This window comes from Odocoileus virginianus, chromosome 6, assembly GCF_023699985.2.
Source record: "Odocoileus virginianus isolate 20LAN1187 ecotype Illinois chromosome 6, Ovbor_1.2, whole genome shotgun sequence".
Taxonomy (NCBI): Eukaryota; Metazoa; Chordata; class Mammalia; order Artiodactyla; family Cervidae; genus Odocoileus; species Odocoileus virginianus.
Genome location: NC_069679.1, coordinates 65,841,832 through 65,865,670, shown reverse-complemented (window position 1 = coordinate 65,865,670; position 23,839 = coordinate 65,841,832). Strand labels below are relative to the sequence as shown.

Here is a 23,839-nt window from a genome sequence, read left to right as displayed (position 1 = left end):
ATACCACTGAAATGGCAGAAAATGAAGAGGAATTAAAGAACCTCTTGATGAAGGTGAAACAGGAGAGTGAAAAAGCTGGCCTAAAACTCAGCATTCCAAAAAGTGAAGATCATGGCAAATAGGTGGGAAAAAAGTGGAAACACTGACAGATTTTCTTTTCTTGGGCTTCAAAATCACTGTGGATGATGACTGCAGCCATGAAATTAAAAGACACAGCTCCTTGAAAGAAAAGTTGTAACAAACCTAAACAGCATATTAAAAAGCAGACACAACTTTGCCAACAAAGATCTGTGTAGTCAAAGCTATGGTTTTTCCAGCAGTCATGTATGGATGTGAGAGTTGGACCATAAAGAAGGCTGAGTGCCAAAGAATTGATGCTTTCAAACTGTAGTGCTGGAGAAGACTCTTGGAGAGTCCCTTGAAAAGCAAGGAGATCAAACCACTCAATCCTAAAAGATAAATCAGTCCTGAATATTCATTAGAAGGACTAGTGCTGAAGCTGAAACTCCAGTTTTTTGGTCACCTGATGTGAAGAGTCAACTCATTGGAAAATACCCTGATGCTGGGAAAGATTGAGGGCAGGAAGAGAAGGAGGTGACAGAGAATAAATGGTTGGATAGCATCACTCATTCAATGGACGTGAGTTTGAGCAAACTCGGAGACAGTGAAGGACAGGGAAGACTGGCATGCTGCAGGTCCATGGGGTAGCAAAGAGTCAGACATTACTTAGTGACTGAACAACAATAATACATAAGAAAAAGTAGTCCCAAAGCTAACCACTGACATGGATTGAGTTTAAGTGAGCTTTAAAAAAAAAAAAATCAAATGCGTCATGAATTTCTTAAATTATTATTAATTGGTTTCAATGTAATCAGAGCCCAACTGCCCTAGGAAAATAGTTTTGTCTCTATAAAGCAACAAAAAATAATTTTGTTAACCTTAGAAGCCTCATTTTCTCCAAAGCTGAGTAATAATTGGAGGAAATATGGTTGACAGGAATGTTTGTACAGTATTTTAGCTTAAAATGAACCTTAAGTAGAATTTGAAATGTTAGCAAGCATAAATGAATTGGTGAAGGAAGCAGAAATGATGGATTTTTCAGTTGTCCTGAAAAATCTCATTTTACCATGTAATAATTACATTTCATATTTATCTGCCTGTGTATCTCCTGCTGGGGGATTGATTGGGTGCAGAGCAAGTATTGCTTTTCAACACAGAATCTTGTTTTCTTCCCATTTCCTAATATTTGATGACTAAATACAGAATACATGAAGCAGTAGGGACTTGGAATTGCTAGCAATGCAGGCTCCTCCCAAGGCACCAGTGGGGCTGTTAGAAATTTGCCTTGGCTTGTAACAGCTTGCAGAAGCCTCTGTCTATAAAAGGAGACACCACCCCCATGGCCAGAGTTCACACAAACAATGCTAAAACTGAATTTTTCTGCCTGGATCTAATAGTATATGGTGAAATATTGCATACCATCACTTACCCTCTTTGGTGACTGCAATTCTGGACTAAAGATGAAAATTGCAGACTGTTGATGACCTTATTTCATTTAGGAAAGAAGTGTGACAAACATTACTAATCACTTTGTGGTCATTGCAAAAAGGCAACTTTTGAGGGTGAAATGTTAGCAAATATTCTTTGAATAGCTAGATTGTCAAGGTAAAAGAAATGAGATAAGCCACAAAAGTAGTACTACACAAGATTATGGTTATTAAACATTTTGCTGATGCAGATAGTTTTCCTCAGTTGAACTTAAAATGGAAACATATCTCCTAAGTACAGTCAGGAGTATCAGGGGTTTTATTCTCTGAGAAGCATAACTGGAATATTATGAATATAAATAAAAGTGTTAATGTCTCAGTGCCATCAATATTTTCTGATTACTAAATCAGTTTCCCTAACAATTTGATTCTGAGATGGGAATGCCCTAAATACAGACATATTTCAACCATATTGGAAGGTATAGCCCTCTTTGTAATTTAAACTAGTGAAAGTAGCTCAGTTTTGTCAGACCCTTTGTGACCCCATGGACTGTAGCCTACTATAGTACTCCAGGCTCCTCTGTCCATGGAATTCTCCAGGCAAGAATACTGGAGTGGGTAGCCATTCCCTTCTCCAGGGGATCTTCCCAACTCAGGGATCAAACCTGGGTCTCCTGCATTGCAAGCAGATTCTTTATCATCTGAGCCACCATGGATGTCCAATATTGGATTTATCAATGTTTCTTTTGGGATGTTGGGCATCTTGAATGAGTCTTTGATCTGTTGGATAAGTTAACCAAATAAATTTGTACCCACAAAGCTGAGATCCATATTTTGAACTTATCAAGATGCAGATACCCAGGCATAGCCAGCCAATCTAATTGATAATGCTGCACTGCCATACAGGTGAAAATCGAAATCCAATGTGAAGTCTTGAAGACAATAGAAAAAAAGGCTATAACATTTCAGTTCTGAGTTTTGAATAAACTGAAAGGTTTGGAGCATTTGAGGTAAAAGTGATAAGCCTAATAATAATGAACATACAATTTCAATAGTTTAGAGATAGCAAATGGTTCATTTTTTAAGAAGTTATACATCTCTGTTAGCAAGTGAATTGTTTATTTCATGCTTTGGTTAACAGGAAAAAAAGGCGGGGTGAAAGGTCATATACTCATCCAAACTCATTTCATGGTAAAAACAGACAAAAACATGATTTTAAAACATTTCAATGGTGTTCTTTTAATTCAACCTTTAAAATGGGAATCTAAGACCTTGAGATTAAATGACTTATTAAAGGTAGTCAGTGGTTCAATCAGATTTTATATTCCTGATTTTTGTTCTTATTGCTCTGTGTAACCCAATTGCCTTGGAAAATCTTTCAGGACTGCTAAAGTACAGAGGGTCCAAATGAGGAGAGAGGTGGCTTTCTTGAAACAGAGTGTAGATTATATACTCAGCTTACTCAGTTGATAGAAAAAGTGAAAGTCGCTCAGTCGTGTCCAACCCTTTGCAACCCCATGGACTGTATAGACCCCATGGACTACAAAGGTGATTTCTTTACCAGCTGAGCCACCAGGAAGCCGAAGAGTACTGGAGTGGGTAGCCTATCCCTTTCTCCAGACGATCTTTCTACCCAGGAGTTGAACCGGGGTTTCCTGCATTGCAGGAGGATTTTTACCAATTGAGCTATCTGGGCTTCCTTTGTCACTTAACTGGTAAAGAATCTGCCTGCAATGCGCAAAGAGTTGAGTAGAACTGAGCGACTTTCACTTTCAGTTGATAGAACATGAAACTAATTGTCTCACGACTGAAGAGCCTCTTATTTTGTGGTCAAGAGAGGAAAGATGTGAGTTAAGTTGGAATGTGAATTGGCAGTAATAATACCAGGCTCTGGTAATTAGCTTAACTGTTAATAGCCTCAATTAACCCTGGGCCTTTGGACACTCTTTCAACATATCTGAACTTCAGTATCTTCTTCTGAAAAGTGATGGAGATTTATACTTATTTTATTCTTTGTGACCCCATGCAGTCCATGGAATTCTCCAGGTCAGAACACTGGAGTGGCTAGCCTTTCTCTTCTCCAGGGAATCTTCCCAACCCAGGTGTCCTGCATTGCAGGTGGATTCTTTACCAGCTGAGCCACAAGGGAAGCCCAATAATACTGGAGTGGGTAGCCTATTCCTTCTCCAGCGGATCTTCCTGACCTAGGAATAGAACCAGGGTCTCCTGCATTGCACGTGGATTCTTTACCAACTGAGTTATCAGTTGATATCAGTTGAGTTATTACTGAGTTATCAGTAATAAGTTAATAAGCTAACTTATTTTAGGTTCCATCTAATGTCCAAATTCTCTGATTTTTGTGAAAAGTTTTCCAGTCTGAAAACACATTTTTAAAAAATCCACCTTTTCAAGTGACCTTTAAAAATTTAAATTGACCTTGGGAGAGGGGAGATTTTTAGTTGGTTGGCTTACTTTACTCATTATACCATATGAGGATTCCTAGAGGTCATGAAGTGTTTTGTAACAAGTCAACTTTCTTTGTATTGACATGAGATAGGAAATTAATGACAATTTAATTAAAGAAAAGATCTGAAGATCTCAGGGACTACAATATGATCCAGTGGTATTATACTGACACATACAGAGTGTCAAGAGACCTGGGACTTTACAATTAACTTTCTGTGGTCTTTTGCAATATCTGAGGCTCTATCAAATCCAAGGTACTGTTATGTGATCAAAATGAAAAGATGAAGAAGACAGTCCTGGGCCTCAAAGAGCTCACAATTTAGTTAGGGAAATCAATGGCTAGGTAAACAAATAATTGCAACATAGTTTGGTAAGTGCTATGATAGAGGTAAGACAGCCTGAACCATGATTCTCAAACCTGACTGCACCTTAGAATTTCCTAGGGAGCTTTTAAAAAATGCAGATGCTTTTTGCCGTCCCTCTCAGAGATCATAATTTAAATGACCAGGAGAAGGGCTTGGTAAATTGGTGTTTTTAAAAGCTCCCAAGGATCTTCTGAAACACAATTAGGACTGAGAATTACTAGGATAGAACAAGGGTACCAAACTTGGCCCTTAGGAACAGTAGGCAATGGTCAAGCAGACAAGAAGAGAAGAATGTTTCAGACAGAGGAACAACTTTGTGCAGAGGCAGAGAGATAATAGAACTCATGGAGCATCAGAGGAACTGCAGCCTGTTCTATATAGCTCAGTGTCAATCGATCAGGGCAGAGGGCTACAGTAGAAGACAAGGCTGGGCATGTAGGTAGAAGGTAGGTCATTATGTGGTTTGTGAGGGAGTTTTCAACTTTACACTAATGTCAACGGGAAATCAGTAGGAAAGTGACATAATCTCATTTCTCTTTTAGAAAAGATAGTTTTGGTGGTGCTGTGAAAGGTCAAATAGAAGGGTTGGAAACCAAGCAAGGAAACCAATTAAGAGGCTCTGGTAACCCAGGCAGGAAAAGGAACCTGAACAAAAACAGTGGTACCAGAAAGGTAGAAGGTATTCAAGGACTAGGTAACTAGGAAGCAGTGTCAGCAGGTCAGATGGATGTAGTGGGTGAGAGAGTGAGAGGAGTCTATGGAATTTTATTTCTTTAGTTTGTAGCTACTTTTGCTCATTTGTCAGTGGAGGCTCTGCCCAGAATTAAACACTTCAGAGGTGGAGTTGTTCTTGTTTAGGCACTATATCTTGTCCGATTCTTTTGTGCCCACCAGGCTCCTCTGTCCATGGAATTTCTCAGGCAAGAATACTGGAGTGGGCTGTTACTTCCTTCTCCAGAGGATCTTGCCAACCCAGGAATTAAACCTGTGTCTTCAGCATTGGAAGTAGATTCTTTACCCCTGAGTCACCAGAGGAAGCGCTTAGAGGTGGAGAGCAGCAGCTTTTTTATGGACTTGTTAACAAAAATACAGTGTGGTTTGAATCTAGTCATTTCAAAAATAAAAAGCTGTCAAAATAATCAGAGACTGTTTATTCTAAATGACTAAATTTCTGACATGCGTAAGGCCAAGCATCTAACTAGCATTTCCACCCATTTCGGAGGAGAAAGAGAGTGGAAAAAGCACTAAAACAAAGGTTGGAAAGATTTTAATTAACACAAATGGCTGTGCCTAGTCTTTAAGTCTATCCAAAGCAAATGGAGTGAAAGCCTTCTAATCCTTCAGCACTTCATCTGGCCTTGACCTCAGAAAAAGAGCCTCCCTCTTGTATCATCAAACTGACTTCCTTTAGCTCTTTGTTGTTCTGTGTAGGTCTTTGATCCCAGAATTCTCTAAGACAGGAAAAAACAGAAGAGAAAAAAAAGAAAGCTAAAACCCCAAGTTTCCTGGTACTCACTTTGCAAATTCCCTGCAAATATGAAATTAAAATGTACATTAACAAATGCATTTCAAAATTCTATACCTACTATCTATTCAAGCCTTTAAAATGATTTCAAAAACCAAAGTAAATCTCACCACATTAGATTCATTTTTGCAGGTAGTTTCTCTTCTCACAGTTGTAGTGTCCACGGTACCTGATGGGGAAAATTAGGAAAATGAGAGCTTTGAGTAAAAAAAAACCCTAGTTTTATTTTTAGTTGCAAGTCTGTTAGCATTCAGCACAGTATCATATCATTGTAGGACTGACTCTGGTATTAGCGTTGATACTTTTTTTAATTGCTGTTTTAGAAAATAACTTCATCAAGCAATATTTTTAAAGTAGAAATGGCAAATCTTTTTTTTCTCTTGAAAGCTCACGTCCCAGAGGGAAAAAAATCATTTGAGGATTACATCAAATAAAAACAATTTTATTTTGAGAACCTAAAAATGGTGCTTCCAATACAACTTTTTTTTTAAACTTTTTATTTTGTATTGGGGTATAGCTGATTAACAGTGCTGTGGTAATTTCAGGTGAACAGTGAAGGGACTCACTCTTACATACACATGTATCCATCTCCTCCAAACCCCCCTTTAAATAAAGAAATGAGACAATAACTCGGGTACATATCTGTGTACCCTCTGATAACCCATATACATATTCCTCAAAAATGGCCAACTGTGGACAGCAGAGAGCAAACAAAAGATAAAGGTGGGGGTGGGGATGAGAAAGAGGAGGCAGAAAAAAAGACAGGCCCAGACAGAGAGAAAGGGACACAGGAGACAATGAAAAGGGGGAAAGGGGGCCATTGTAGGGTGCTAAACAGGCTCTGTAGTGAGTCTGTCCTAGGTGAGGGTTGCCAGACTAAAATACAGGATACCCAGTTAAATGGAATTTCAATAAACACCAAATAATTTTTAGTATAAGTATGTCCCATGCAACACTTGGAACATATTTAAATTAAAAGGTATTGTTTATCTGCAGTTTACACTTAACTGGGCATCTTCTTTCTATTAGCTAAATATGACAGCCCTATTCTAGACAACCTGTTATTCTCCTGAGTGTGTGATGCAAAAAAAGTTTACAATCTATTGTTACTCATTGAAGAAATAATAATATTAATAAAGGTACAGCTTATAGTTTTTTTCAACCTTCAAATTTATGTTTAGGAAAGATGACTTCTGTTCTCCCCTGGACTTCTATGGAGTCTTGTAAGAAGTGAAAGAATGACCTAGTTTAGAAATTAACTTCATGACCTACTAATACCATGAACCTAATGCTGACATTGAAAAAGGTCAAGTTGCAGCAAAGCTTTAAAAAACCTGTATTTGAGAGCAATGCTATTTATCAAGGACCCAGGTTTGAGCTAGCTGTGGGTTTCCACCCCTGCCTTTTAGAATTTTAACACTACTATTTTCCTTTCAGCAGCACCTGCGGGAGTGTATTTCGGCCATCAGGAAGTGTAATGTTAAAGTGAAGTAAAGGTTAAAGCTGGGGAGAATGACTTGGTTTCAGAACAGAGGGAGTTATAGAATAAATAAAGTCTCAAGAGTATTCATTTCTCACCACACTGGGCTTTCATCTGAATTTATAAGTGGAGCAAAATATTCACATGCAAACTTCAGCTTCTTAAAAGAGCTCAAGGAAATGCAGGGTTGGGGAGGGAGCTAGGGGGCGGGGTAGGGGAGGAGAGAAAAGCAAGGGTGTAAGAATCAAAGGTTTTATCGCCAGTTCTATTATGATGGAAGATAAACCTCTTTTTTGAACACCAGCAGGTGTGATGGGAAACTCAGCTGAATTTAAAGATGGCTACATGCCTGAGCTCTCTTAAGATAGGTGACTGCCAAAGGCCAAGAAATGCTCTCTTGGCTCTACAGAAACCTGGGCAAGGCTGCCATATACTCGAGGTCAAACTGTCTTTTTACAACTGGTCTGGAAGTAAATCCCTTCAAATGTGACTCGTCTCTAGTGAGACCAAAACGTAAAACTTCACCCAGGCTATAAAATGCTTTCCTCTTCCGTACGACTAGGAGATGCAGTATGCTAAGCAGATGAGACTGACAATGCTAATGCTGCAACCTGGGCCTCAAGGGAATTTGCAAAGAGGGGTTGCTTGAAGTGTAACAAAGTCAGTATTAACAGAGGATTGTATTTTGCCAACCAAGTAGATCACACCACTGTGACGCAGCCAACCAGCACACAGGACAATTGATGTGGGAGGAGGAATTCTTGGCCAGGAGCAGTGGGGGAAAATAAAACCCTCCCTCTGCTTGGAAATGCCTGTAACAGAAGGGCCTGTACCCTGATTTGCTGGAAGGTGTGTCCAAAATTACATTCCATCCATTCTTTAACACAGGTTTGTGAAATTCAATTCTTTTGAAACTAGAGGAAAAGGAACATTATCCAGGAACACTTTTAAGTACTTCAACTTCAAGAAAATCACCACCTTGTGCAATTGCCTGATTTTTTAATTCCTTGTCCTAATCGCCTGATTTATCTGTGGTAGAAAAGAAAAACAGAATTAGACAGCGATTGTGGAGGAAGTGGAGAGTGGCCGTTTTTGGAATGGAGGACCCTGTAGTTTACGGAGTGGAATGATAGTTATGGATGTTGCAGCAGGATACTGAATTTAATATGGTATAATCAAGGCTGCCAGTAATATACCCCAGTGTCGTGAAGCATGGTGGGAAACACTAACAGATTTTTAAATGTTTTCATTTGCTATATAGGGGTAGTACATTTTGTCCTAAGGGCCATAGAAGGCCAATGGCTCCCTAAAGTTTCCTGAATTACCACTGTATGCATACCAGGGCTAGGGACCTGGACGTGATTGGTGCCACCTACTGGGGTAAATGTAGAATTACAAATCTGTCAACCTCTTTTGGAACTAGCATTTCTGTTACTGAAAAAAGTAATGTTATGGGTATGATTTTTTATTGGGAGGATTATATATCAAACAGGTGATTGGCTTGGATCCAAATCATAGACTTGAGAGCTGGCAGAGTCATCAGAAATCATATACTGGAACACTGTCAATTACAGAATATTTTAAGAGGTGAGCTTTGCATATGGAGTCAGAAACCTGGCTTCTCTGAACCGGCTTCTTGTTCTATAATGCCTACCTCAAAGAGTCATTGTGAGGATTACACAGAACTATATGTTTTCAACTTGCTCTATACTGTGTTATGGTTGTTTTAGATAAAGAAAAACACTGAAACAAAATGACTGGTCCAGGTCATCTCACTGGTTAGCCTCAGAGTAAGGCCTGTAAGTCATATATCTGAATTCAAATCCAGTGCTTTTACCCATTAAATTACTATTTCCTAAAATCTGATGGTCAGATGATTTTATGAGGCATCTGCAATAAATTTAGGAGATGCTGTAGCACAGCATTAAATATTATAAATCATAGTGAGATAACTGCCCCCTTTTCAGTTCTTTCAAAGTTGATACCCTCATGGCATCAAGGAGAGAAGTTTCAATTTGGTGGTTTTCTTTAAAACTGTTTACATCTTGCTAATCTCACTTCCTAATAAAGATAAAAGAGGCCTTAGGCTTCAGCATCTTGTTAGAATACTAAAATTTTATTTTCTGTATACTTAGGATGTTTACTTTTTATCATAGGAAACTGTAGGCTTTTTTCAAGTAAAACAACTATACAATTTTATTTTCAAGGAAGGTATTTAAGAGATTGAAGTCAAGGTAAACAGAAAAATACTGAATAAACAATAAAAAATAGTTCAAGTGACACAGAAGTTGGGAAACACTGGGCACCCCCCAAACCACCTCCCTATCATGTCACTGCTGGTAATCATGGTGGTGGCTGAGTTCCTAAGTCGTGTCTGACTCTTCTGCAACCCGATGGGTTCTAGTCCGCAGGCTCCTCTGACCATGGGCTTTCCCAGGTAAGAATACTGGAGTGGGTTGCCATTTCCTTCTCCAGGTTGGTAAGCATATCTTTAATATAAGTACTTTAAAAATCCCTCAATGAAGAAAACTAGTATTTATTTTGTTTTCTTTTCAATAATTAAACACTAGACTATAGATAGATCAATATAACCAAAATTTAGGACTTAGATTTCAGATCCGCTTGGTCTCAAACAAACTCAAAGCTTCTGTATGCATGTGTTTTAGAAAATAAAACTGGCCTGCAATCAGTATCCAATGCATGTGCAATCCATAAATCGTAACACACAAGAAATGGGTAACACATACCTGGGGCTACAAGCACTTGTGGTAATTGAACAGTTAATGCCCTATCACTTAGTACTCCAGAAGCTTAAGAGGAGAGAAGAGAAAAGGAGATGTTGATCTCTGGGCTGTTCTAGTTCAGAGTTCAAAGATTCAGGGTTCTGAAAGCAAGGGGAAAAAAAATCTTCTGAGGTGATCATGTTGAATGAAACCCTTCACTATTTATTGACTATTGATTTGAATCCAGAATGAAAGGATTTTTGGCTCCGTATTCTATGGATCCCTTGAGATGACTTTCAACTAATTTTAAATAAAATAAGACATGGATCTCTCGCCCTCGTCACCCTCCCCTCCTCTATCTTTTTAGTTCACATTTTAATGACTTTATACTGCTTCTGGTTGTATTCCAGATTCTTATTGGAGAGGAATACCTCAAGCTCTCTGCTTTCCAATTCTTATCAAAACAAAAGTTAAAAGAAAAATATGGATGGGACATGGGCTGAAGGACAGGTAGATTCCCCCAGTCTTCTAGATCTTCTAATTTTTAAATATGAATCAATTCAGCTCAACAGAGTGCTATGGACATGGACCAAATGCTCATGAGCTGATCCATCACTTACAAAAAAGTTCAAATCAATAATCTCTTATCACACAGAGCCAAGGAGTAGACAAGAACCAGTCTTAGAAATTGAGATTCTGAATTTATCTTAGAAATATTGTTGAGGACATCAGCTAACATGGCACAGAGTGTCCTCTCTCCATGATGAGGATTGGAGGAGAAGTTTCTCTCATTTCAGTAAAAGTAAAATCTATATTTTTTCTGGGGGGTTGGTTTATTTTTATTTTGTGGACACCGTAAATCCATGTTTCCTATTCTGGGAAATTCAGAATCAAGTTTGAGGCCTGCCTGTACCAACTGTGTGATACTTTACACATTTTCATGTATTTACCTGCTTCAACTTATTTTTACTTTGCCTTGATTTAGCTATTTATTTAATCTTTGTGCTATAAATGATTTTATAACCTATTCAAGTCATTAGGGAATATGATTGAGAAGAAATTAGAGACATACACATTAATACTGTTAAAACATTGGCATCCTTTAGCCATGATTTTTTCATTGCATGTCTCTTTTTTTAAAAATTATACAGAATCATAGATCCATGAAAATTTAAGCGCTATTTCTTCCTGCCTCTCAGAGACCACTCCTTCATTTTTTTGAAAGATTTTTTTTTTTTAAATGTGGACCATTTTTAAAGTCTTTATTGAATTTGTTACAATACTGCTTCTGTTTTATGTTTTCGGTTTTGGGTCACAAGGACCAAAACCCTTGTGGCCAAATCCTTGGCTTCCCCACCAGGGATTGAATCTGCACAGCCTACACCAGGACAGCGAAGTCTAAACCCGTGGGCTTTCTGGGAAGTCCCATTTCTTCATTTTCTTATGGTAAGCTATATGATTTCCTCTAACAGTGTCATAAATCCTTTGGGGTGGGGAAATGCTGAAACTCCAAGAGGAATATCTGGAGTGGTGAAACTCACAACCATTGTCTGATGTCTCTTTGGTGTTCCATTCTGAAGTAGCAGAGTCTATTTCAATAAGGTTTGTGAGATTAAACTACTCTTAATTCCTAGGAAAGGAGAGGGGGTGAGGAGACAACTAATATTTTATCAGGTGTCAACTATGTATCTTCCATATATGCTAAGTACACAATGTATGACTTAGTGTTTACAAAGGAAAATTTTATTTCCTCCAGAAGAATCTTTATGTTGATATAAAAGCTTCAGTGTAATAATAATGATGATGATAGTGATAACTTTATTAAAACACTGCTAACTTACTGTGTGCCAGGCATTGTGCTATCACTTTATAAGCAATGGACTCTCCAGTGGAAAACAAAACAAACCTGTAATTATGTACCTATGATTTTGTACTTACCTTGGGATCTGGGAAGATTAAAAAATGCTTGCTTTGGCTCAAAATTCTGCTGTATGTACAGTGATAACTTCAGATCATTGGCCTTCTGGTAGTTCTTCAAGGCTTCAATTCTCAGCTCAATCACTTTGCCTTTAAAGTCATTCTACAAGAGAACATTTTTTAAGACTACTCATATAGTATTGTTCTCTAAATCCACTACTACCTGAATCCTTTTTACTCATAAGTCTTAAAATGATCCTATCAAGCTCAGTCTGTAAAAGTGGGGAGAAAGTATTTGTGATTCTTTTCTCATTTCAAATAGAACAAAATCAAGATCATAAGGGAAAAGTGCTATACCCAAAGTGGAGCTGGAGGTTGATCTCTCCAACCATCTTCCCACAAAGCATTTCTTTTAGCATGACAGTTGGTAATCCAGATGAGGGGATCAGGTTTAACATCAAGTAACTAAAAGCTTCTATATTGCATAGACGAAACTGTGCCCTATGTCCAGCCTTGGAAGACTTTGTACCTGAATGATGTTGGCTTGTTCCTGATACCTGACCCATTCCATTCTCCTCTGTTTCTTTTCCTGGTGGGAGAAAGAGCCTCTGGTGACAAAGTAAATTGAGATCAGAAATCAGTTCTTTCAGTATGCTGCAAAGACTTTATAGCAAAATTATGGTGTCATAGATTCACTAATATATTGGTTTCAAATGCATTAGTCCTCTTAATTGGCCCCACCTGTACAACCTACTCTCCAAAAGCTGAAAGCTAAATGAATAGGATCATTTTCTATCAATGAATAGTCACGAGAAGCATGATATCTCTAAATATACATTCAAAAGCAAATTAATAAGCATTTTGACATGTCATAGCTATTTCAAAGTTGTCATTATTGGCACAGCTTTTCCTACTTTGCCCTAGCTATCATAATTTACAAGAAACTTGCAATGTCACTCTGCCTCAAATGTAGCATCCCAAGGGAACCAATTCTCCCATAAAATTTTGTATCTGTCCAGCAGTACACCATAGTTTAGACAGACTATTGCTACATTTAAGATTTCTAATCTCTCAGCTCTAAAAGTCACTACTTCCAGAAAGATCATACTACCTTCCTTATTTCCTTCAGTTTCTCTGCATACAATGTCTCCAGTTCATTCTTGGTCTTCCTAGATGATGAGGGGCTTTTGGGAGCCTGGGAAGAAAGAAGAGAGCTAAAGGAATAGAGGTCCCAGGAAAGAAATATACTGTCTCAGCCAACAGTAAATCCAATATACCCTTAAGGCCCAGCTCCTACCTGTCTGTCTACCCAAATTAGCCTGGATTGTCAACAGGCTATTTCCATCTGTGTGGCATCAACAACTCTGATATTCTAAGTACTATGCTGTCCACTTGCCTTTCCATCCTGTAAGTCTGATTTGTTCTTTATCTGCAGTACTTTTTCTTCATCACTGAATTCTTCTGTGTTGAATGTCTGTAGAGGGGCATTTTGGCAAACATTTAAATTAGTGGGACTTTGTGAAGGAAGTGGAAAGCCAATATGGGTCAACTGGAAAGCCAGCAAAACTGGCTTCTTACTGCCACTTAGCAGCCTCTCAGGGTCTGACATGAAAAGTGTACTACCAAAGGAGGTTCAGAATGAAGTGAGCCTTTCTATCTGGTCTCTGGAGTGTACTTTATAATAATAAAAACCATTAACTGAACTTTATCATATGCCAATCATTATAGTAAGCTAATTATTCCTTTACTTATTTATGCTACTGCATTACAAACATTCTCATTTAATCCTAACATGGCTGTTTTTATTTCTACTTTATAGGTAAGAAAACCAAGACTAGGAGAGGTTAAGTCATTTGTTTAGGGTCACTCAAGTAGGGAAGTACAGAGCTGGAACTCGAAACAAATCTCTTGGACTCCTTAAGTCTGTATTCTTAACCATTAGGCACATGATCTTGTCTCCCTATTTCTCACTGTCTAAACATATCAGTAGGGAAAGTCAGTCAAAGCTTGGGTATATGGACATCCCTTATACAAAGTCTTTCGGAAGCTCTGGAGAAATTGGATTTTGACAGAGGAAGGGTGCCGGCATATTTCTTGTCACTAGGATTCAAGAACTCAGGAACTAAAATTTCTCATAATTCATAGAACTGACATGTAGTTCCCACTAAGAACTAAGAGCAGATCTCAGTACAAGATACAGGGCTTGATAGTATTCCAGTTATTTGTGGAAAAGTGAGATGGAAAACGTTGTCAGAGATCACAGTCACACCTGTGTGTGGCCGGAGACAATCTGCTATTCCGGTCTCATAATGTGAAAAAGCTCTTGAATCCCAAAGGCTAAGTACGGGAAGGAATTTCTCCCCCTGCTTGGTTTCCCGTCAAAAGGCCATAACATTTTTATATTAAACCGTGCCTTGATTGTTGCAAAGTTGTAGTGGAGTTAAAGCTGGGTATTGACAAGAGACTAACAATAGCCAGCATTCCTGAAAAAGAAAGTTAAAGTAAAGGATCAAAGTAGCAAAAAAAAACCAACCAAACAAAAACTGGGTATTTATTCATTCAACTTCCATATATTGATCATCTACTATGTGCCAAGCATTGTGCTACAATGCTAGGGTTTCCAAGATGAACAAAGCAATCAAGATAGTGGAGAAGCATGTTTCAGAGCAGGGCAGGGAGACAAGCAAATAAAATAATAATAACACAAAAAAATAATAATGGACTTATAAAAAAGTGCTGTGGAAGACATGAACAAAATTGTAAAATAGTAAGGGATGGGGTGATGCCCTTTTTTCAGTGGAGTAAATAAGGAGGGCTTCCCTGAGGAGGTGACATTTAAGCAGAGACCTGGAGGACGAGAATGAACCAGCTCTAAGAAAACAGCATTACAGGCCAGGGATAAAGCAAAGGCAAAAGTTTTGAGCAAGGAAAGGTCTTGACATGTGGAGGCCAGTGTGGGAGGGGGGAACTTCTCTGAGAGGAGACTGGAAAGGTGGCAAGAGGCAGCTTATGCCATAATAAGGAATAACTGTAAAGGGTTTTCATAAGAAGAGTGACATGACGTAATAGTTTTAAAAATAAAGATTAAAGAATGAATTGGAATAAGGCACATGTGGAAACAGAGACAGAAAAAGTGAGGATGTGGACCAGAAAAAAGGGAAGTTTCTTTTTCCAAAAGATCCTTAGAGGCACATACACATACCTTGTTCCACAGCATCTCCATTTCTTTCCGAAGCATCTTGTTTTTCCTTTCCTGTGGGAGGGGAAAATCCAAACAAACAGAAATTTGTTTGTCTTATTAAAGTTAGAAGAAATTACTAATAGGGTGAACAGGGGGCAGCGGCATAATAAACCACAGAGGAAGGCAATAAATGAGCCTCGCCTCAAGCCCAGGAACATGAGAGATGAGATTGATGATGATGATAAAAAAATAATAACAATTTGGAATAATAACTTTAATTATGGTAATTGTGGTATAATAATATAGTAATGAGTTCCTCACTCTTTCACTACTTCACATTTCCTGATCATATGACAGCTTCTCTGGGACTCAGACCCCTAATTTTTCATTTTTAATATCCTTCCTTGTTGATTTTTAAAAATCTAAAAGAATCTCTCACACTCTTCCCTTTTACTTTGGTATGTTCTATTTCATATGAAATGTGAGGGGTTAATGTGCTTCTACTCATTAATCTTTAGATGGAAAGTTTTTCTAAAAGTCAAAGAAATAGAATTTTTACTAACTAGTCCTTATTCTTCCCAGTGTTTCATCTGACTCCCTTCAGTTCAACCAGCTTCCAGATCAAGGACCTATGAGTGTTGGAACACCAGTGCTATAGATGAGCACTCTGAAGCTGTGGAACTGAGAGCCCTGTTCAGAAGGCCATTCCCTAGAGTGCCCACCAACCTCTTACCAGGTTCTGCTTCATCTCTTCTGCTTCCTTAACGAGCTCGATGACTGAGGAGTCATCATTCTCCTTCCCTGCCATGATCTGCCTCATAATCTGTAGACTAGAAAGAAGAAAGAGATAGCATAAACATAATACTTCCTAAAGAGAAATACTAATATTCCATGACCAGCCAGAAACTATTCTACCATGAGAGGGAGATGGGGGCTGAAATCATAGGAGTTGTGGAAGTCTTTCTGGACATAATAGGTCTCCAGTTTCATTCCTAATTGACATTTACCTTCGGTATGTGCTCTGGAGTGAATTCTGTGCCCTAAAACGCTCAAAAGTTAGGTCTCCAACAGCTAGTGAAACTCCTCTCAACCCCTTTAGATGAAGGTTTTGCTGTATGATGCTTGGAGTAGAAAGGGGGCATTTTTCACCTCTGAAGAAGGAGGTTGAGAAACTTGTCTTAAGGATAAATCTCAGAATCATTCCCTGTCCTCGCCCCTGCTTTGCTTCTCTATAAAAACATTGGAGTTAACTGGGAAACCCACTTATATCCTTATGGTAGCCTCTAGAGAATCAAGCCATCAAAAAGTTTTTGACAAAATCTGAATAAATATCAAGTCTATGACTGTAAGAGAGGATATTCTTCAAAGGCATTAATTAACTTGTGCTTATATTCTTTGTACTTTTCCCTCTTTGTACTTTCCCCTCTCTAATTATAAGTGGAGAAGCAAGTCTTTGTGTTTCCTTGCCCTGAGATGGCTGAGTTTCTGGGTTGTAAGCAACTGTTGATTGACCACCAGTTTTCTGCCTGGCTTTTGTTCTCACAGCTTTCTGCCTGACTTTTGCTCTCCAAAAGTTAAGCTCCATGAGGTGCTTTTGCTAAGGTAGGTACATTAAGGTGAGATTCTCTAGGACTAGAAAGGAAAAAGAAAGTTGGTAAATTCCAAGAACAGTGAGTGCCTTAGCAGAGTTAAGACCTGAATTGCCTAGTACATTTATTAAGAGTAAGGTCAGACCCTAATACAGAAGAGTTTGATGCTCAGAAATGATTGCCATTCCACTGCTTAGCATTTGAAGAGCAGAGTCATGCCTCCTAAGGTGATTTCACAAACATGAATGGGCAGCTGTCTGTGTGACCCTGATACACGGAGGATACTGAAGGCTCTTATCTTTTCCTTGGGAAGAAACATTGTAACTGTAGCGCTGTGAGATGAGCTGAGTCATATTTAATTCTACTAAAAGAAAAAAGGACTCCTTGCTACTCTGATTTTGTGGTTACTTTCTTGTTAATCTACTATAGCTACTAAACCTTTTTAAAAAATGTAAATAATCATTGCTAAATCCAGTTCTCCTGCCTTTCCCCTTCTAGGAAATCCTGAAAAGGAAACACATACCTTCTTTGTTTTTCCTCCAAGTTAGACATCAACTTCTGGAACAACAGGTTGTTCTTGTCTTCTAGAGGTTTTAGTATCTCTAGCAGTTCCTGCTTCCTCAGTTTTAAGTCCTCATTTAACTGCTTCAAGTAGTTGTCATCTAATTTAGAACTTCTGTGGGAAAAGACACTATATTTTCCTTTACCCTGGACCAATAATAGAGACCCTCTTCTCTCTCCTGGATAGTTACCGCTCAGCGTCTTCCGTCATAGACTTACCTTGTTTTGGAAGATAAGTAAGATCCTGGAGAGTTTGAAGCACTTGTCATCTTGAAGGAAAACTTCTAAGAATAAAAAAGATCTTCTTGAAAATATGTGCCTTCTTGTTCCATTCAGTTAAGTCATCATTTTTGTGCTGCTGTTCTTGAAACTCCTGTTGCACTGGACTGATTTTAGCTACAGGTTGAGGTCACAATGGCGCTAAGACCACAGATTAAACAGGTCTTTTAAGTAACTTCAACATCAGTGACAGCTTGTTGACTGAAAATACTACTAATGATATCTGATCAGTTCTTGCCTTAGCTTTAGCCAATGCCAAAAGTTTTATTCTGAAGTCTTTGATTGAATAGGATAGTATCATAAAACATCTATATTATGGAATTCCTACTGTGTTAGAGAATGATGGCTTGTCAAAAATAACTCATCAACACCATCTTCCATGGCCATTGACCTCCAGGGAATAGAGTGCCTGCTATCTGTAGGGCACAGTACTGACTGGATTCTGTGAGTGAGGAAAAGATAAACACAAAGCATCTACCTTTGGGAGTCTTCAGAGGAGGAGAGGATATCTCTACCATACACCTAAAAAAATAGAGGCCAAACTGGCAAATGCAAGGTATGGGTATAATAGTGAGCAATGTAATACATGAGCCAATTGTCATTACTTTTTTTATCTTTAAAATGTGATATATCACAATGGTAAGGTAGAATTACACTAGACATGTAACAAGAGGATATAGTTTGTAAAAGCTCATGTGAAAGGTCACCCCATGGCCAAATTCCTTCCTGAGAGGCTGTAATTCTAGACTTCCCTTCAGATGCTGAATTTGCTTCCACTTTCCTCGCCCTACTGGAATCACATTTTTTCTTAGCCCCTAAGATCTTCCATTTTCTTCTATTCACGTTGTGATCAGAGGATAACTCTTAAGAGTTATACATTTGTTTTGTTTCTTTATGTTCTTTTATGTGTATATGTGTGTGTGTGGCCTTGCTGCATGGCTTGTGGGATCTTAGTACCCTGACCAGGGATTCAATTTGGGCCCATGTAGTGAAAGCATGGAGTCCTAACCACTGGACCACTCAGGGAACCCCTTTTATGCTCTTTAAACACAGTTTTAGGACCATATTTTCAATGAAATTCTCAAGTGTGAACTGTCTTGTTAATTTCAAGTGAGCCTTTTCGGGGATGTCCTAGGAGCACTCTCCAAAGCAACTTAGACTTTCTGTCTTTTGGGAAACCTTAAAGGCAGTGAAAATGCAGTAGCAATGATACAAGATGTAGTTTGTCAGATCTTGGTTCGAACCTCAGCTCCGCTGTGAGCAGTGCTCTGACTGTGAGCGAGTCACTATATTCTCTGTCTCAGTTTCCACTCTTATAAAAATGAGGGTAGTAAACTACAGGGTTTGTTGTGAGAATGAGATGTAGTTATGTGAAGCTTTTGGCTCATGTCAGGTATTTACATGTTAGTGAATGTTTGGATTGTTTGGATTTAGGGATTGTTTTATGTCCTAAGAGGTCAAATACAAAAAAGATGGTTTATATTATGCTAATGAAACTTAAGCTTCAGAGTCCTTCATTTTCATAGGCCTCTTCCAAAGACGCTGTATCTCATTTTGTATTCTTTTCTGGAAGGAGGGAACTCCCCAAACTACATACACTGTAAGGGTATATAAAGTATTTTCTATACCAAAACCTCTCTTTAGGAAGTCTCTACAAATATTTTTTCTAAAACATATATGTCACTTTTAAGTTTTATATGATAGCTAGTGTAATATGACACCAAATTAGAAGAGCCATATCAGGTGCAGCATAATGTAATTCACATTGGTTGCCCTAGGAGTGCCCATGAAAAGTTTGGGTTGAACGAGTCTGAGCAAACTCCTGTTAGAAGAAGGAACAAAGAGGACTAATTATTAGTAGTAGCTTTTTAGACTGTAGATGTGGGAGGTATTACAAATAGAGGACAAAGATGGCATTGATCACTAAAGCATGACCTCTTTAAATTACATGTTGTAACATTTGGCTGGCAGAATTATGTTAGAATTTTAAAACAGACAGCATCCCAACTCACCTTCCTTTCTGTCCTTGGTTGGGAATGACTGAAGGTAGAACACTTGCTATTCTGATGTGCTCTTTTCTATAGCCAATCGGCGCCTTTAATTTCCTAACATTCTGACACCCTTTCTTCAACTTGGAATATGACTTCCAAGAAGAATTCCTTGTAATAACATACACAGACTTTAAGAGCTTAAAGCAAACAAACGAACAAATCAACCCAAACCCCAAAACAACAGTATGGAATGGAAGAAAATTGACATATTAATTATCTCTGGGACAGATGTAGGGAGGGTGAAGCTATAGATGACCATTAGAAGTGGAAAGAAAAGAAGGTGAATTCTAGTTTTTCCTAAAGTAGACATTTAGGTCATCTGTTGATTGAGGAAGCATTGTAGGAAACTTGAAAGAGTAATGACTTGAGATTTGGAATAGAACCTGAGCAGTGGAAAAGCAAGTCAACCAGGCAAGAGTGAAAGGACTGCCAAGTAGTGCTAAGGGTCAAGGTCAGTTTGGGAATTGCAGATCTGTTATGGCATGAATTGGTAGTAATACAATTTCTCCAGCAGTGCTTGGCAAACTAGAAGCAGTAGTAGAGAGAGCAGATGGTTGTTTGATTCTGAGCTGTGACTTGGCAGAACTGATACGTAGAAGTTCAAGGGTGTAAGGAGGCTTGAGAGGACTGGTGAGCGTAATCAGCAAAAGGTTGATCATCATTCAGGTGATGCAGGGGAAGAAAATGAAAAAAGGGGGTAGCTAAGAGGGGAAATCAAGGAGTTGAGTTTAAGCAGTTTGGGGTGGAAGAACAGGAGATTATGGTCAGTGAACACACTTCTTAGAAAATAATTTGTAGAACCTCATCACTTTTTAGATAAATCCTAGTAGAAATTCATATTTTTTTCCTGCAGTAAGCTTTCTGTTGCTTCCTGTCACTGCACAATATTCACTGAAATTCATGTGACACCTCAAAATAGGCCTTATAACAAGCTATTCACAATGACCTCATCCAACATTATAGCATTTGATTTTAGTATCTGTTAAGAAAAAGTGTGATTGCTCTATAATTAGAGAACTCAGAGCAGTAGCATTTTCATGTTAGTTTTACCAGTAGAAAATCAGATTAGTTTAATTAAGCCACGTCTCCAAGAGGAGAGGCAATTATTTTCATATTAAAGCAAAAAAAAAAAATTTTTTTCCCCCCTATCCTCTCTCCCAGCTTTGGTTGTAGCAACAAAATTACAGAATGCCTCAGGGAAGAAACACGAGGACCTTCTGGTCCTTTCTGACCCAGAGCCACTTCAACCCCCGAGGAGATGATAAGAATTCCATTAACTAAAGTAAGGAGAGAAGCGCTGGCAAAATCATAATAGCAAAAGCTTGTAGGCTCTTAAAGATCACCCACATCTCCCTGTGTTGCTTGTTGTAACCATTTTGTGGCCTGCTTCACTTTAATCTGTGCTAGAGCTGTCCCAGGCTAGGGTACACCTACATTTGGAGTGAATCCAGGTAGCTAAGAAGAGGAAGATTAAATTTTGGAACGCTTAAATTCTCTGTGTTATTGTTGAGTCTTTATGAAAGCAACATATTCTCTCAGTGTATCCAGATACTTCGTACGTGGTCTTCAAATTGAGGTATCTGAATATTCACAAAGATTTTTCAAGAAATGCGAAAACAAGGGTTGTCTTCAGGCGATCTTGCTTGATTCTAGTTTCCACAAGTACTTACTTATAAAAATGGATCTGCCTGAAAATGCCACTTGATGACTTCTCCTATCACCCCTTTCCTAATTACACTTTTACACTTGTTAAAATGGAATCCTTTCAACCATCTGAAATCTTTCGTGACTTATCCTACTTCAATGGTATGCTTTGGTGGATGTGTATAAACATCTAGGACATTAAACTAACCACAGTGTTGGTGTTGGAGTTAGAGTGAATGATTATTAGTGACTAGATTACAAATTCTTTTGCAGGTCCTGTGGTTTTCAATTCTTCCAACAAAATTAAAGAATGACATAATCAAATTGTCAGCTTAACTTTATTAAATATAAACTTTGATGATAAATTACTATATGGGTTTTGTCTTATAATTCAGAGAGAGTTCAAAGATCTGAGTGACCCTGCTATAACAAAACATCTGCCATTCTTATTTGCTATTTGTCTAAACAAGTTCTCTCAGGGAACATTGTATGTAAAGCAAAAAATATGAATAAAATTGGTGCTGGTCTGTTTTATTCTAGCCATAAATAATATTCACCTATGAATACAAAAATTAAATAAGGGGAAAACAGTCTACCAACCAAATTAATAGAAGCATTTCCAACATAATTCATTGTAATTAAAAATTAACATGAAAATGTCTTTTTTGTCAATGTGTACTACTAATAACTATAATGCTAATGCAATTCTGAAGAAATTTTAACATTTAGCAACATAAGGTGACAGGAAATAAAAAAATAAAATTTCAATGTACATACGTATTTTGCAGGGAAGAATGATAGGCTGATAATAAAAGAGACTTCAAGCATAAAATATGTTGCATTTGAGTAAAATTCTGTGGGGGAAATGGGATGGAAATTTGTGTTCAAGGAGGAAAAGGAGAAAATGTAAAAATTTTGACTGCTAAAGAAGAGCTTGTTCATGTATTTAGATTTTATTGCATATGAGTTTTTAAAATTAATTGGATACATTTTAAAGAAATAAAAAAGATTTATTTGAAATGTCAGTATTACCTCAGAAATTGTATTTTTTAACCTCTTAAACTTAGAATAAAAAGTTGAGATGTCGACCTAAAAACATGTGAAATGATACCTAGTTTCCTAGTGTTTCAAAATTCTTTTAGAATAGGCAAGTAAAAAATAACAAGTCTAAAGACCATTGCTCCAGGGCAGTGGTTCTTGGCTCTGATACATTTAAGAATCCCCTGGGAAACTTGTAAAGGCTGCAGATTTCCAGGCTCATCCCCCAGAGATCCTACTCGGTACATCTGGAGAAAGTACAGTTTTAACAAGCACTCCCTGGTGATTTTGGTATGTGATCTGTGGCCTGACCTTTGAGAAATACCACTTCAAGGTTTCTTCTCAGATCACAATGCATCAGCAGAAGGCTGCTTACTTGCACCGTTTTTTTCCTGGGTCATCTATAGAACTTCCTGCCTCCTCTGAGTCATATTTTGTGTCACGCCTTCACCATTCACTTGGGATGCCTTGAGAAATTTTTGTGAAGACTTCCTGAATTTGTAAAGAAGATTATCCGATACATCAGTCTCTTATCTACTCTCCTGGTCACCAGTGCTGCCCATATATCACAAATTCACTCAGAATTAGGTACTAAAGAAAATGTTGCTTCTTTAGGAAACTATCGGTATGCAGTTTTCCTTAGGGATAAATCAATAAACTAATTTTGCTTTTCTTTTCGTCTGGTTTACTGAGAATCTTAAAGATAATTTTGTGCCTTTGAACCTTTGGGTCCTAGCTCTTTCTTGCTTATGATCTTCCAATTAATATTTTTCTTGCTCCTGATTTTTTAAATGATCTTCCTCTTTTTTATTATTAAATCATCTCAGATCCTCTCTAGAGAAGTATAAATATGTAAACAATAGCAAAAATTACTCTTTTCTATCTAATTTAAATATATATGGATACAATAGATTGGAGCCAAAATATTTTCTAGTTTTATTCACCTGTGTGTGTATACATCTGTAAAGGAAGCTTGCTTTACTTATGGAAGTACAGAATGGATTGATGAAATTTACTGTTACATTTTGGGTGCACTCAGTGGTAAGTCATACTGGGATTTCAGGTGCACAACTGGAAAAATGGGGAGTAGGATAAACTAGATGGACCTGGGGGACTAGCTTATTGCATGGTGGGGACTGAGTGGGGATAGAGGGCAGCAGAAGCTTAGTCTGCAGTAAGTATGGGGATGGGAGTCACCACTTGGCTCCAGCTGAAATGCAGATCCAACTCTGCCAGTTCTTGTGACTTTCAAGAGAAAACGGGTGACTTTATGTCACTCCTTGACTTTTAAGTGTATTAATCAAACAACATATTTATGGGATTCATTTGCCCTACAGACTGCAATTTTGAAACCTAAACTGAGGGCAAATCAATTTTTTCTGTACTTTCCAAGTTTTTCTTTTTCTTGCATTGAAATTATCACTTTGAAATAGCCTTTTAGATTCAGGTAATTTACACAATGTTTTGCTTAAATTATATGAAATGCCAATTTGATCTCATTTCCTAATTTGAAAGGTTTAGATTGAGTGTATC

General features: G+C 38.0%; 1 protein-coding gene across 7 annotated transcripts; it reads right to left on the bottom strand.

The window, feature by feature from the left end:
• Positions 1-5,567: 5,567 nt before the first annotated feature.
• CCDC196 (coiled-coil domain containing 196) lies at positions 5,568-19,632 on the bottom strand. 7 transcript variants are annotated; one of them, XM_020886799.2, is made up of 11 exons: positions 19,586-19,632; positions 17,514-17,578; positions 17,257-17,409; positions 15,878-15,974; positions 15,166-15,216; positions 13,360-13,437; positions 13,075-13,158; positions 12,493-12,552; positions 11,985-12,126; positions 5,954-6,012; positions 5,568-5,769 (listed from the first exon to the last, which is right to left on the bottom strand). In XM_020886799.2, the coding sequence occupies exons 2-11, from the start codon at positions 17,561-17,563 to the stop codon at positions 5,683-5,685; spliced, it is 861 nt and encodes a 286-aa protein (XP_020742458.2). In that variant the 5' UTR covers positions 17,564-17,578; positions 19,586-19,632; the 3' UTR covers positions 5,568-5,682. The 7 variants fall into 7 exon arrangements, with proteins under 7 accessions (XP_020742458.2, XP_020742461.2, XP_020742457.2 ...); XM_020886802.2 differs by lacking the exon at positions 19,586-19,632 and adding an exon at positions 18,052-18,137 and having other exon boundaries at positions 17,257-17,406; XM_020886798.2 differs by lacking the exon at positions 19,586-19,632 and adding an exon at positions 18,052-18,136.
• Positions 19,633-23,839: the final 4,207 nt, after the last annotated feature.

Excerpts from the sequence above, each read along its gene's own strand:
- CCDC196 (XM_020886799.2), bottom strand. The coding sequence starts at position 17,563 with ATGACAAGTGCTTCAAACTCTCCAGGATCTTACTTATCTTCCAAAACA. Across the intron at positions 15,975-17,256 it reads TTGGAGGAAAAACAAAGAAG|TCTACAGATTATGAGGCAGA; the intron begins GTATGTGTTTCC and ends TCTTCTTTCTAG. Across the intron at positions 13,159-13,359 it reads CAGACTTACAGGATGGAAAG|GCTCCCAAAAGCCCCTCATC; the intron begins GCAAGTGGACAG and ends CTTTCTTCCCAG.